The following is a 15,225-nucleotide window of genomic DNA, read 5'->3' as shown; positions in this document are numbered from 1 at the left end:
ATTTTGTTGTGTGACAGATCGGAAAATTGACTTTTCTGGATTGTTTTAAAAACATTTTAAAGAAAATTAATAAAGCGAGACGCACGACGATTTCTAATAAAGAGATCCCAAATTTGCGAACAAATATTTTAAAAATATGTCCATCAATCAGTTTGTTCACCGAAATTCACAAAGAAATCGCACCGAAACACATTTCCAAAACTCTTGTTTTCAAAATTACAACTCCAACTGACCAACTGTCCTAATTGACCCAAATGTTCTTCTTCTTTTTTTTTTCTTTTTCTTTCCCGCAACCACCACAACCGGCTAATCTTCCAGCGGGTCCTTAAAAGGGTCTCGTTTTCAACTAAAAACACCACAACCCCACTACTCGGCCAACACCACCATCTCTCACTAGAGTCCTGCGTTTTCCTAACCAAACCAAACCAAAAATGGGAGGAAAACAGGTATCTAGTGATCAAAAATCTGAATGAATGAGTGGATAGCTGTGTGTGAGTGTGTCTGCGAGTGTCTGGAACAAAAATTGAACGAAAATTTTCAAATATTGATGTACATATTTTTTCTATGAGATTCGTTCAATTTTCTTCGTTTGTGAAGAGAGGTGAAAGATTGTAGTGGTGGCATAGTTACTAATGTTTTCGACTCGTAATGGACGGAATATCCTTCCAAACTATGACCAACGAAGGATTGATTGAGTCTATGTTAAAAATGGGACATATCAAACTATTTTTACTGCTATGAAAATTCTGTTCTATCGCGAAAAAACAAAAATACCAAAACAATCCAGGCTAAACCTTCATAAAAGAAGGTTGGTTATTTACTCAAATATTTCTAAACTATTATATCTATCGATGTACATAGCTGATTAGAAAATAAAATTAATAAACCGTTAAAAAATAATACACGGGAGTTGGTTGCAGTTGTCAGACCAATTTACATTTTCGTGAAATTACTTAAAACAAACACATTAGTTGGTAAGTAAGTACAAAAGAAATCGTGACAAAATGCTGGGTGATGTTTTGGAACAACTTCTAACACAAACATCTATATAAAACTATTTCTTACTAAACATGCTCACAAGTAACATAACTTGACAACACAATACTTACAAATACTAACAATTTACTATAAACAACAAGATTAACAAACAAACAAACAAACTAAACAAAAGTATGATGGAACAAATCTTCGTGAACATATTTCCAATGGAGATCATTGAAAACAAACTCAAAATGAGGTTTGTTTGAAGCTGGTAAGAGTCGTCCAAACCCACACGAATAAAACAAGAGATTATGGAAAACAAACACACCACATTACAAATCACACACTCACACAAAAACATCGAAACGAATCACACATGCAACACATGTTCCATTGGTTAACACAGTGTTTAACGATTCATTTTCATTGTGTAGGTAAATTAGTAACAGTTTAATCTACTTTATTATTATCGATTACATAAACTTTAATGCATGCACTACATTTTTGGAATTTACTATAGATTACTAGATTTACCGTTGGCATGGGATCAACGTTTCGTTCTTTATCGGTTCTGCATGAATGATACTAGATTTCGTCTCTTCTTCAGTACATTTTCAAAGTATTTAAAGCAATGCCGCCTCTGCAAAACATTACCAAAAAACTATACGACCTCTTTTTAGTCCCTATCGTATCGTACTGTAACCGAACCGCTGCTACAATGATTTTCTCTTTCCAATCTCGATCCACTCCACACGTGCCATGCGAACCTGCGTTCAGCTGCTTCAGAGCGTTGTTCCGGAGACGCCACAAGAAATACTCAAATGCGAACTGCTACCTGTGCGCCTCATCACCATCATCAGCAAGTACCTGTCTGCCAGAACACAGGGCCTTGACTGAAGAGCACCGCCTCGACCCCTAACTCGTTTGCCAACTCGCAGTACGACCCGACCGCCGACGATGACGATGAAGACGATGAGATTGGCCAGCATCCACCTCAGCAGCGGCAGCACAGCCGTCACTGTAGCGCCGGAAGCAGCAGCCGGAACACAACGCCGGGCACGACCCGCAAGTGTTCGGACAGCCTGAGCCGGAGCCGAACCAGCCTGAGGAGTGAGACGGCCAGCAGTGCAGCAGGTCACAGTCACCACCATCATCATCATCACCATCGACGGCAGGCGAGCAGTACCAGCAGCACGAGCTGTCTGCTGGTGGCGAGACAAACGAGGACGGATGATGACGAAACGCCAGAAGAGGAGGCGGCTGGCACAACGGCGACCTGTAACACCGAAGACGAACGCCATCCGGAGAGCGCATCGACGCTGTACGTCGAGAACTGCCACTGTTCGCGAGGGAACCTCACGACCACCACCACGACCGATGACGATGAAGAGCTGCAGCAGTACTTTATCAACCGAAGCGTATCGAGAAGGCCCTCGAACGTCAGCTCAACATCACGGGTCAGCCATCGGAGCAACCGAAGCACACCCCGAAGTGGTGGCGGAGGAGGAGGAGGAGGCGGCAGTGGCGGAAGCAGCCGAAGTCGACAGCAGTCCAAGCGCGCTACTCCACTCAGCGGTGTCAGCTGTTGTAGCCATCACTCGCATCATTCGACACAACCCCAGACATACCGGAGTCGAGGCGGTCCCGATTCACCGTCCTTTCTGCAGGACAGTGGATCCAACGCAACCATTTCAAACTTTAACATAAATCCGGCACGGTTCCAGTGCAGCTACTACACGGCGGACGAGAGCGAAAACTCCTACTGCTCAATCAGCGGAGAAAACATCCGACAGATCCAGGCACAGACCCAATTCAAACGGCGCTCGAGATGCGCCAGAAGGAGCACGAGTGGATACTGAAGCGGCCCGAACAACCGGCACCGCCACCACCATCCCGGCTGCAACCACTTCCACTGCCACCATTGCCACCGCCCGACGGGGGCAGTGACTACAACGATAGCCAGCAGGACGTCAACAGCATCAACGGATCGATCACGTCGATCATTGAAAGCACATCCAGCGATCAGCCGGGTGGATCGACAACCACCAGCACGACGACCTCAACCACCCAGCGTCAGCTCCAACATGTCGGCGAACGTGGCGGGACAAAAAACGGGAGCAGCTCCGGCAGTCAGATGATCCTCACACCGTCCAAAATAACGATTGAGAACATTGGCCAACTGTCGGAGATTGCGGCCAACGACTACGACTTTGACGACATCGACGTCAGCATACCGGAGATGTTCCACTCGCCCTCCAAGATCAAGTGGAACTTTCTAGCCGGCCTCGAGGAGAACAAATCCAACAAATCACGCATCAGCTCAATCTCCAGCTTGGTGGACGCGGCCAGCAGTGGGCGCGGACGCAGCGGAACCGAATCCGGCGGAGCAGACGTCAGCGAAACGGGAAGCGAGCGCAGACGTGACGACAGCAGCGACAACGACTACAGCCCAAACCGTATCCAGCATCAACCGCTACCACCGCTTCCAACACCACCACCCCAGAGCTCATCCAGCTGCAAGATTGAAGAACTGCTCAAAAAAATCATCCCCTTCGGCTTCGTCCGAGTTCAAGACGGTATCGATCTGGCGCGCGGAAAATGACGACGAAGCAAACGCCATCATCTTCCACCACGAGAGCGAAATCGTCGAGAACTGCTGCAATAACCATTTTTTTAGACCACAGTAGCTACGACATCTGTACCGTGGACAACTGTGACTATCTGATCAAAAGCAGCGACACCAAGAGCGAAGGCAAGGGCAGCATCTACAGTGCGAAAAGCGAAGAACGCCTCAACAACTCCGTTGCACTGTCCAGTTCGGCAGCCGCCAACAAGCTGGAACTCAAGCAGCGGAACATCTTCACGTCGACGCTGCTCTCCGCAAGCGCTACGCCAGCGAACGTGTACAGCATCATCTCACCCGACCTGAAACGGTTCGAGAAGCAAACCAACCTCAACCGCAACTCGGTGAACCTCAGCCAGAACCTGTCCTCACCATCGTCATCCTCTTCGTCGTCCATATTTCTGGGCAACTACAATCAAACGTATCGAAACATCAATCAAAACAACGGCGAAGACAAGCTGCTCAACACGTCCAGCTCGAGAAGCCGGCCAGCGCCAACGGCACCGGCACCACCACCACCAGTCGCAACGACAAGCCGCTCAACCACCAGTGTTGGCTTCAACAACGCCGCTGACGCACCACCCCCGGATGCGTCCCCACTGGAACCTGCTCCACCGTTCAGCATCACGGCGGCGGCATCCACCGCTACGGCCGCAGCTGCTTCCCAGTTCTACAACAAGTCCTACCACATCAATCTGACGGCACAGAACCGCCTCTACTTCCACGCGTACTCGAACGCCGTCCGGGAGATGGAACAGTGCCCGCACCAGTCCCCCTCACCAACCTCGATCCAGTCGGAACGTTCGCCCCAACCCTGCGCCCAGTGCCAGGAGCTGTACGGGTCGCCCTTCTTCTACAGCAGTACCAACGCCACCAACGAGGACTCCACCGGCACCGGTGGAACCTTCGCCGACATTGCCAACACTAGCAGCAGCGCCAGCCTGAACGGATCCGGAACGGGCGCGGGACACCGTCGCGGAGGTGGCGCCCGGCCCGGATCGGTCCGCTGGCGACGCAACGTGAGCCACTCGCTCCGGATCAACGGGCTGGTTCGGGTCGTGCGGACCCGGGCCCGCAAGTGCGCCGACTACATACGCCACAAGGAGCGCCTGACCCAGAATCGCTTCCACCGGCGGAAGTGAGCAGCATGTGTGAGTGAGCGCGAACGAGTGAGTGAGAGTTGTATTTGTTTTTTCGTTAAGTAAGTATTTGTAAAGATTCTTCGTTAAAAAGTAAACAAGAACAAAAGCATTCGTCAAAAAATCTCGTGATTGCGCATGTAGTGAACGGGGTTGCGCGCCGAAGGTCGACTATCATCATAGCAACCAGGTAGGAAGCCACACTAATACACGCATAGTGTGGATTCGTCGCGAAGCCAGCCTACTTTGATGAGCAGCAGTTCGAAGAAAGGAGAGGGAGTTTAGGGTAAAATTTGCTAGACTTAGGAGTACATAGAGATAAGTGAAAATGCACTAGGAAATTAAATTTTAGAATAATCAAATAAACAAATGTTATCGAAAGAACTCGACCCGGACGCGTTTTCAGACATTTTGGAAACATTACGACGGAGGGTTCAACTCGAGCAAATAAACAAAAATGGTATTACTAAGTAGTCAATACTTGAGAAAAAAAAATATTAACATTAAGACATTACTCGAAATATTAAGTTTTTTGTACACTTTTTGATATTTTATTTTACAAAAAAAAATAATCTAAGTAGCTTTGTCTTTGCACAAATTAATTAACAAATAGAAGAGACGCGACGAGATTCAAACGAGCTGGGTTTGACCCAGCTTGCTCCGATGCTCTCACTTAAAATACAGAAATAAGAACACCGTTTCTTATGGACAAAACACGTATGTAAAAAGTGATAACGCGGATTAACATATTCTTAACGACTACATAGATATCTCAACCAAAAAAAAGTAGGAGACCCCAAAAATTAATGTTTCTTTTAAAGTAAAATCGAAACCTACTGTATAGTGAAATCCGTTGACGAAAAAAAAAAGATGAATTACGCGAAGCGTACCGGTGAAGAAAGCCCTAAAAACGATATTATTTTACGCAAGGTTCGCAAGTATTTCCAACACCTTAACACTTGGAACGAGACAGTGAGCAAGAGAGCAACGCTCTTTACTCTTACTTTCTCTCGTTGCATCGCCTTTGCTCTATTTTCGCATACTCCGACGAAACCGAGAGTAAAGCAGAAGAACGAGAGAAATTCGGAGGAAAATGAGTTTTTCATTTGCTCGCTGTTCTTTCTCCTAGTCTTAAATACAGGCAAAAAACAAAGACGAGTCCCAAAAACAGTAGATCTTAGATATGATAAAGCAAGGAAGAACGTGCAGAAGGGAATTTATAGCGATAAAATCAATACCGGAATGGAGGAGAAAAGAGACATGTTGAGACAGTTTTTTAACGAATGACGTTTGTTTTTTTCAATTTAATTGAGTTAGAATTTAATTTGGCCGATTTACAACAGTGATATACTGGGTTTGAACAAAAATGTTAAGGAATTGCTTCTCATGAGAGAAGGAACAACAACAAAAAACCAAATTCTAAATATTTTACCAACCAAAATATGTGAATTTTAAAGGCAATTTGACAAAAAATGTTTCTTCTAACTAAAAGTTATTGGCTTCAAAATACACGCACGTTCAAAATCAGTCAGCTTTCGTCAAAACCGAACCTACTCAGAAATGAGTAAAGGGGTCATCTGTCAAATTTGAGTGAATTTCACCCAGATGTGGGTGAATATCACTAAGTTTTCCTAAAATTCTGAGTGAAATTCACTCAAATCTGACAGATGGCCCCTTTACTCATTTCTGAATAGGTTCGGTTTTGACGAAAACTGAGAGATTTTGAACGTGCGTGTAGAACTGTCACTTTTACACAGCTCTCACGCACACTATCAAAAAAAATGTGATTATGTATGTGAGCGCCGTGTAAGAAGGGTGTAAATCAAAAACGTAAAATTTTCGGTTTTTTTTTAAGCAATGCAAATTTCGATAAAAATTACTCAGAACCTGCAATTGACCACTTTGAGCAAACAATGTAAATGAAGCGAAGTAGGTTTGAAAACAAACAGTGCATTCCTCTAACGTTTTGCGTGTTTACATCTAGAATGTGAGGGCGCGCGCAGATTGTTTACAAACCCACTACTCGATTTAAAAGTTTAGCTATCTTTGGCATTATTTACAAAACAAATCTATTTTCTACTTTTTATGGTTTTCCAATTAACTGTCGTTAAAAACTCTCGAGATGAACAAATGAAAGTAACTAAAACGAAGAGGAAACAATATAGCAGTAACTGCGAAAACAGAAAACCCTTAAAAATAATACATTGTAATTTTGATGCACTGCCAAAATGGTTTTTAATGAGATAAAAAATACAAACGTATAGGAAATAAATGAATAAATCAACAAATTATATCGAATATAATTTAAACGTAAACAAAAGAAAATTAAAACATGCCAGCAAATCAATAACAACACAAAAACACAAACCATTGTAAAATTGTTGACTTATTACAGACAAGAACAAATATTCCCACTTGCAAGATTCATAACCTTAACGAAGAACGAATTATAAACAAGTATGGCTATTCAAAGAGTTAGATCTCCTCATTTTTTACCAACATACACAAACACAAACACACCTTGAATCAAGTCCAGAAACTTGAGCCCTTCCCACTGTCCTTTTATTTCCATTAACTTTCCATAACAAGTGACGTCATCATATCTGCTTACCACTGCCAGAAAATCGATTACAACCATTTTACAAAAATGGAATCAGCATGAATCCGACGAAATCAACTGTTGTGAATGAGACGTCATTTGTGAACGTTCCTAAATGTCATGTTTATATTTGTTTACGCAACCATACACCTGACAGATAACCTTACCTTTAGCATGAGTTGCCTTTATTGCGTTGAAACAATGCTAAAGGTAAGCATCTGTCAAGCGCATTCAAGCGAAAAATCCGTTTGAAAAGATCCACCAAATCGTAATGTCCTCCTCCCTCCCCGTAAACTTCAAGTTTCTGGCGAAAATTGGCGCACTGAATTTAGTAAATAATCGTTGAAAGTATATAAAACAAGCAAAAAGAGGAAACTTTTCGTTACATGTTATTAAAATTGAGATTTCTCCTCCGGTGAGAAACTCATACGAGTTCGAACAATACGAGTGTCAGTAATCATCAAAACAAAGCAAAAGCAAACAAACGAATGAGAGTAATAAGCGAAATTTAACCAAAAATTACTCATCACACACACACAAAAACAAACTTCCGTGCACTTGGGCGGATAAGTATTGTACAATTCATAACTTGGCAACATTTATGAATAATGTTAATCAGTTAAAGAACGACGAAAACATCACAGAGATATGCAAAGAAAACTAATACAGCAAAAAAAGCAGAGAAAACAATAAACATTTCAAACACGATTACGTTTCCTTTCGTCGAAACTCAACCAGAACTCACAAAAGATTAACAAAATAGCAAGATATTTCTCGCAAAAGCGCTTTTACCAACAAATTCACAAAAATCCATTACACGAACACACTTACACTAAACACCCACAAACATACGGCTATAAAAGAAAAAAAAAACGCGCGCAGTTAGTTAAGTGAAAGTGGACAAGCTGAAAAGAAGAAGAAAAAAAGAACAGAAATCAATCGACCTCTCAAAAAAAAAAGAAAACTCTAGCAAGTGGAATACGAGCGTCGGAAATAATTCTAAATGTAAATAAGGAGTGCGGGGCAAAAGGTTCAGCGAACTTCAGTACATTAACGAGGTGAAGACGCAAACTGGAGATAAACAATGAAAGAAAAGATACAATTAAAAAAATCCAAACCTATGATTAATGATCGAGAGATAATTCTTACCAAATAATGGAATACGGTCGAAGCAAGTCTTATTATGCCGACACGAAATCAAAGAAAAGAAGTAAAATCTTGGGCGAGATACGGGGAAAAAAGAAAGAGAGGGTAAGGAAGTGAAAAAAAAAACAACTATTATTATTATGATTACGATTATTGATTATTAAGTAAAATGATATAACGAAAAAAAAACACAAAAAATAACAATTCAAAACCAAAAAAATAAAATATTTATTACCTAATTTAAAATTACAAAATGAAAAATACATCAAACAGTGGAAAATTATTAAATTTTTTATCATATCTTTAAAATATCACAGCCTTGAGATATCACAGAAGTCATGTTTCCAACCATCTAATTTCAAAAGGGTTATAAAATTGGTAGTTTTTTTCTGTTGATTTAGACTTTGTAATTTTTTACCGATTGTTCGATTTTATGAAAATTTACCAATAAAACTGATTTCTCATTATCGCTATAACAATGTGATTCAAATTTGATTTATTTGAAAGAATAACAAGCAAAAATTCGTCAAATTTTGACCCCGTGGTGTATCCTCAATACATAAGTAGGTCTAGAAGACCAGTCGGTTGGTATATGGAGACGTCATTGGTTATTCTTATTTCACTCAGGCCTTTGACATTCACTTAAATTTCAGCATGCAAATTCTATAAATCCTAAAAAGCCAAGCGTCTCCTCCAAAATATTTGAGCCTCGTACAAAAATGTGGAGGCGCCAGGCTTATCAACATTTCCATTGTGCTACCAACACAGATATTGATAAATTTTGACATGTTAAGGGATTCGATCCTACTTTTTTCAGATTTTAAAATAACAAGATCTTTTCATATTGAAATAATTAGTTTTCATATGATTTTTGGCTATGGTTTGTCGCTCAAAAATCTTGAATTTCCAGAATTATTAGACAAACAGCAATTCCCCACGAAAACAGCATGGAAAAAACAAAAGTGCTAGGATCAAAATTTTTCTGGGGGTTCCCTGGCCGAAATAATTAGACCCGTATTTTTTTGTTTGGCCATTAGGGTGACCTACACCATGTTAGGGTGGTCTGAAAAATGTCAATTTTCGTCGATTTTCGCAAAAAACACTTTTTTTGAAAAATCATAACTCCTCGCCATTTCAACCGATTTCAATTGTCTTATACGCAAATGAAAGATGATAAGTTGGCCTTTCAAAGAAAAATAACAAGAATTTTCAAAAATCTAGCCTAACATTTGAAAAGGGCGTATGAAACTTTAAAATGCCGTTTTGACGGTGTCTGGACCAAAGCTATGTCTGGAAATATTTTTATCGGATTTCCCGGACATTTTTACATAACATACTAAAAAATGGGAGGAGTTCATTAACAGGATTCCGAGATATGATTTTTTGAAAATAAAATCCGTGTTTTTCGACGCGCCGCGCGCTAAACCGGAAAATGACGAAATCGGCAAAAAATCAAATTTTTTCACTAAAACTGCGATAACTTTAAAATTTCAGCGATGACCTATACATGGCTGGGTCTGGGTAATTTTCGTAATTGAAAGACGCAACTTTTGGTACCCAGACATGTATAGGTCATCGCTGAAATTTTAAAGTTATCGCAGTTTTAGTGAAAAAGTTGTTTTTTGCCGATTTGCCGAATTTGATTTTGATGTTGCCTTTTTTTCGAGACGAGATTTGTCTGATCACGCCTTCCGTCGGAAGGAAGTAAATGTTGGTCCCGGACTAACCTAAAAAGGTTAGGTCGATAGTTCAATCCAGGTGTAGGAGTCGTCTCCCTGGGTCCTGTCTCGGTGGAGTCGCCGGTGGAGTTGGACTAGCAAGCCAAAGGTCGTCAGTTCAAATCCCGGGGTGAATGGAAGCTAAGGTGTAAAAAGAGGTTTGCAATTGCTTCAACAATCAAGCTTTCGAACACCTTTTTCGAGTAAGAATTTCGCAATCGGAGAACGCCAAGGCAATGCTGTAGAGCAAACAATTTGTGGATGTAGAAAACCAGTCAGTTTGCAGTTTGACGTCATTGGTCATTTGTATGTTAACATAACTCAGGCTTTTGACATTCATTTGAATTTTCAGCATAAACTTTCTATAAATCCTAAAAGCCATGCGTCTCCTTCAAAATATATGAGCCTGATACAAAAATATGGATGCGCTTGGCTTATCAACAAATCCTTCGTGCAACCAACAGAGACGCATCGAGATCTATCGGCCCAATAAATACTCTTTACCTACTCTGTATGATAGAACATATCATGCAGCTAACTGAGCCATCTCAGAAACCGTAAGAGATAGAAAATTGTGAGATTCTACAAAGCTGTAGCCATACGTGAAAGGTATTGATGTGTAATAATTGTCCAAATAAATAACTATAAGTTCTACAAAACTTCAAATAACTGTTTTTCTCTGAAACTACAGAAGTTGTAATGTTTTAGTATAAGAAAAATTTGTTCCTTTCTGTGAATTACGAAACTTTTTTGAACATTGCAAAGCTCTAACAGTTACAAAAGAGGTAATAATAAACAAAAATGAAAGCATATGAATTATCCATAAAAATGCCAAAACACATTCAAAATCATAAATTTTCCTACAACTTAATTAAATCCAATTCTCTCTGTTGCATTTGAAAGGTCATTTAGGTTTGGCTTTTATCATAGCTTTTGGAAATTATTGTTAATAATAATTTTTTAAACCCAAAATTTCTTTTGCAACAGCCTCCAACACCCTATTCCCGCAGGTTAGGTTAGGGAATTACGTGGACTATAAGCCTCGGTATTACCTTTTTGGCCAATCGCAGTTTTTTATTTTAACATGATTCAATAATTGCAATGTGCTTCAAATGCGTTTTATTATGTCAAACGCCAAAAATATTGACCAAATATAGTCCACAAGCCATTAAGGTGACGGACTTCGATTTAAAAAATTGCCAAAAATCTATTTTTCAACCAATTTTTGATCTTTAAAAAGCATTATTTACAATTTATATGATAATGGTTTGTATAGCAGAAAATGTGAAAAAAACAGACAAAAAATTAAAAAAGTGACTGTAAAAACATGAAAAATTGGATAGGTAAAATGTAATGATAGGAGGTGGTAGAATAGGCAAATACTACCGAATACAAACATAAACTTAACAAGACACATGCAAATAAAAAAAACTAAAAATAAAAAAGAGAAGTAAAGTTTTTCGTAGAACAAAAGTTGCTCAAAATGACCTCCTGAAAACGGGAAACATAAATTTTTTCGAAAAAAAGATTTGGGCTGTAGAGGGTTAAAAGTCCCGTATTATGATGTTATCAGGTACAATATTGTTCAATCAACATGACATTTCTGTGTAGGAAAATCAATTATCTTTCCAAATATGTAAAACATTGGGACCAAAACGCAGAAAAATCAGGATTTTTTTAAACGGAGCCAAATAATCAGTCATATTACCTCTAAAAATATGTAAAGTAAGATCTTGTGTAACATATCCCCCCCTCCCCTCCCCAGGACAAAAAAGTGTAATTTTGAAAGGTTAAATACATTTATGATTGAATTTTACCTCAATTTATATGGAATATGTGGGATGGCATCCGAGAAGCTGTACATTTTTGAAGTTATTTTACACATTTTCCTGTGGCAGCTAGTAAAAAAAAACTTCCCAACAGTTTCTGCAATTAGACTGAAATTGAAATGGTTTTGCAAATCACCTTGAACAAAGAATGTTTTTCAAAAAAAAGGTGTTAACTTTAATGATCGGGCAGTTAGTTTGTTGAATATCTTTAAGAAATGTTAGAGCGTCACTTGATATGTCTTCAATTAATAGAAAATTAATCGTAGCAAATATTTTACAAAATTGGCCTAATCAGATCAATTTTAAACTCAAAACACCAAAAAATTAAGAAATGCCAATTTTGGCATTTAAATAATTGAAATATATTTTCCCGTAATTCGCAAAATTCTCCGTACGTTCCGAAAATTGCCTCAATATGAAAAGAACCATGCGTCTCCTTCGAAACGGCGTGTGGCTCACATTTCGACATTGTCGTGCTATCTTATCGCACGTTGCTTTTTGACGTTTCGAGAAAAGCGCATTTTATTGTATGACCTTGAATAAACAAAAACGAGAGCACGCAATGTAAACAATAACAACTACGTTATGTTTGGTTGGCCATTCTGTGCATTGTCCCGTGTGTCAAACGTATTCTGACCTGAAATTCCTTGGACCAGTTGTCACACTTACAGCATAGGGTTTGTCAAGATAGCACGACAAGATTGAAACTTCTTTCATATGAGAGTGACAACAATGCACGGAGTTTTTTTCGGTTTTATTGAATATCTCAGGACTGAAATCGAATTTTGGGGATCTGTGAAGGTCAAATGGTGAGGTAATGAGAGCAGCACAAAATGGCGTACTTTACTCAATTTTGCCCAAAATGCTCGTGCAATAGAGTAGCACTACAATGTCGGTTTGAAAGGAAATATGGAGGTGCATGATACTTTGTAATTATTCTATCGTGACGCGTATCTGAACAAACTGCAATCTCGACTGCAATTCTGGTTAAATTTCAACAAAAAGAGTGACGGGAAAAGGGAAAGGTGAGGCCCAATTAGTTGCATTTATCAGAGGGATGTCATCATTTCCACCAGTAAACCACCGCCAACTGCATTGCTGAAGTATCATTTTCTGTATTTTCATTTTTTCTAATATCTTTTGTTTCCATTTTTTTTTCTCTCTTTGTATTACTCTATACAGAGGAATTTCTATTTGTTTTGTGTTTTTGTTTTCCATTTACATTCAAAAATATACAATTCTGAAATTACAACAGCTTGCGCCAACTTGCGTGACTGTGTGATTTTTGTTTATCGTTACTTTAGTACAAATTTGTTTCATAACTTACAATGTTTGTTTTTTTTTGTGAGTTTGTGTGTGTTAAAGTGTGTTGATTTGTTCTCTCTTTCTACAAGTTGCTCGCTACAGTTGATACAAAATGTTTTTTTTTTGTTCTTGTGTTTAACCGCACGTGTCTTTGAGTCTGCTCTAAATGTCACACTATAGTAGTAGGTTTTGTTCATTACACGAGAATTGGAATGATGAATATACTTTTTTGTTTTGTTTATATTAGTGTGAGTGTGTGGTATTAACTACAAATATGTATCAAACTCTCATCGAATAGTGGTATTTTGTCGCAAATATTTGTTTGCATTTTTTTGCCCTCCAGTCACCGCCTGCTAAGTTGTGGCTTTTGTCGTATAAAAGATTTTTGCTTAGCCTCCTGTCAAACACTCTCACAATATAGCAAATCTAGTTTGGTTGTTTTTTAAGGGGGTGGTTGAGAAATGGTTGGCTACTTGGATGAACGCGTATGTTTCGTCTAGGTTCGTGTTAGTGTAAACATTGTGCATGAATATGGGAGACAACTATACACTGCAGCAAGGTGAAAAAACACACTCCCGAAATATCAAATGAGTGTGAGTGTGTTTGATTGGGTGTGTGTGTGCAACGGACGACTAATAACTGGCTATCTTGGATTTTCTAAACTTGCCGTTAGAAAAACTAGACACGACTAGACGTCTGACAGTTGATGGGCTGCAAAAAACGACACGACTGTAAGTACGAGAAACACCCTGCATTTATAGTTTTGTGTTATGATTTTAAACAACTTTGGAACAGCGATGCTAAATTTGTTAATATTTTAAAATATCGGATAAATGAAATCTAATTCATGAATTTTGGGAAGAATTTCGATCTCACCACGTCTCCATTTGACAGTTTAGTAAAATCACCAAAGCATATAATTTAGAGAAGGTATGGCGGATTTTTGTCTGATAAAAAGTCAGCTCAAAATGTGGATTTCGTATGGGAAAATTAACAGTTTTATTCGACAAATGTTATCGTTTTAACCAATTTTTCTGACAAATTCTTTTACAGAACAAAAACATCCACAATACCTTCTCTAATTTATTGACCTTGGAACATCATCCAAATATGAAGTTTGCTTTTTTTCGCTTTTAACGGAATTCGCTTGACTATGTAGGTGAGATCGAAATTAAAAGTGACAGCTGTCAAATCAGTGATGTTCAGATTGGTAAGTTTCTAACCAAAAGTTGTCCAACAATCAAGGTTTTTCTGTTACTATAAAATTTGCTTTCAAACAAAAGTGTGAACTAAGCCATTTTACTTATTTGACGTAAACATCTACTCTACTATTGTTTATTCAAACTTGTTCGCGTTATTTTTAAAGTGTGTGTGTGCGTATTCTTTCGTTCACTTTTGAACAATGCTGCTGCTAAATGTCTTCTCTGGTTTGACTTTGAGTGGGTGTGTGTGTGTGTGTGGGGTGATGTTTGTGTGTGTGTGTATTTGGTTGTAATATATTTCTAAAGTTGCATGTTAAAATTAATCAGACTTTCCTGTTGTATTATTTTCATATTTTTGCATCTTAGCGTCGATTATTTCGATTTTATTATTTTCTTTCTTTTTTCTGCGGGGAAATCTATCGGTTTGTTTTTCTTATTAGTTTTGTATTAACTTATAAATTTGATTATTTCTTCTGCGTTTTTTGAGTTGTAACTTGCATTTTTGCTTGTTTAAAAACGGGCTACTTTATTAAAGTGTGTGTTTGTGTGTATGTAAGTGTAGTAATTTTTGGTTGAATTATTATTTTTAAAGTTACATTGTTTTTCGATGGGATGAGACTCTTCACCTTCTGCTGCCGGTTCTCGGTTTCACAGATTTTATATTAATAATTTTTGGTTATCGT

At 39.0% G+C, this 15,225-nt stretch overlaps 2 protein-coding genes across 28 annotated transcripts in view; both read left to right on the top strand.

Moving 5' to 3' along the window:
- LOC6037170 (glucose transporter type 1) overlaps positions 1 to 1,903 on the top strand; it is a 431,006-nt gene extending 429,103 nt beyond the window's left edge. For 10 of the 27 annotated variants that reach the window (XM_038261510.1, XM_038261498.1, XM_038261496.1 and 7 more), the window contains one exon: positions 1,759 to 1,902. In XM_038261510.1, coding sequence (XP_038117438.1) covers positions 1,759 to 1,874 — 116 coding nt within the window. In that variant the 3' untranslated portion in view covers positions 1,875 to 1,902. Of the gene's footprint in view, positions 1 to 318; positions 447 to 1,758 lie in introns of all 27 variants that reach the window. The other 17 variants (XM_038261494.1, XM_038261495.1, XM_038261486.1 and 14 more) reach the window with 5 other exon arrangements.
- Positions 1,904 to 1,938: 35 nt separating this feature from the next.
- On the top strand, positions 1,939 to 3,583 carry LOC119769225 (probable serine/threonine-protein kinase DDB_G0272282). The gene is made up of 3 exons (XM_038261150.1): positions 1,939 to 2,001; positions 2,052 to 2,652; positions 2,706 to 3,583. Exons 1-3 carry the CDS (start codon positions 1,939 to 1,941, stop codon positions 3,581 to 3,583), a joined length of 1,542 nt encoding a protein of 513 aa, XP_038117078.1.
- The last annotated feature ends 11,642 nt before the right edge of the window (positions 3,584 to 15,225 follow it).

The sequence above is a fragment of the Culex quinquefasciatus genome, chromosome 3 (genome assembly GCF_015732765.1).
Source record: "Culex quinquefasciatus strain JHB chromosome 3, VPISU_Cqui_1.0_pri_paternal, whole genome shotgun sequence".
NCBI lineage: Eukaryota > Metazoa > Arthropoda > Insecta > Diptera > Culicidae > Culex > Culex quinquefasciatus.
This window is presented reverse-complemented; position numbering and strand designations above follow the sequence as displayed.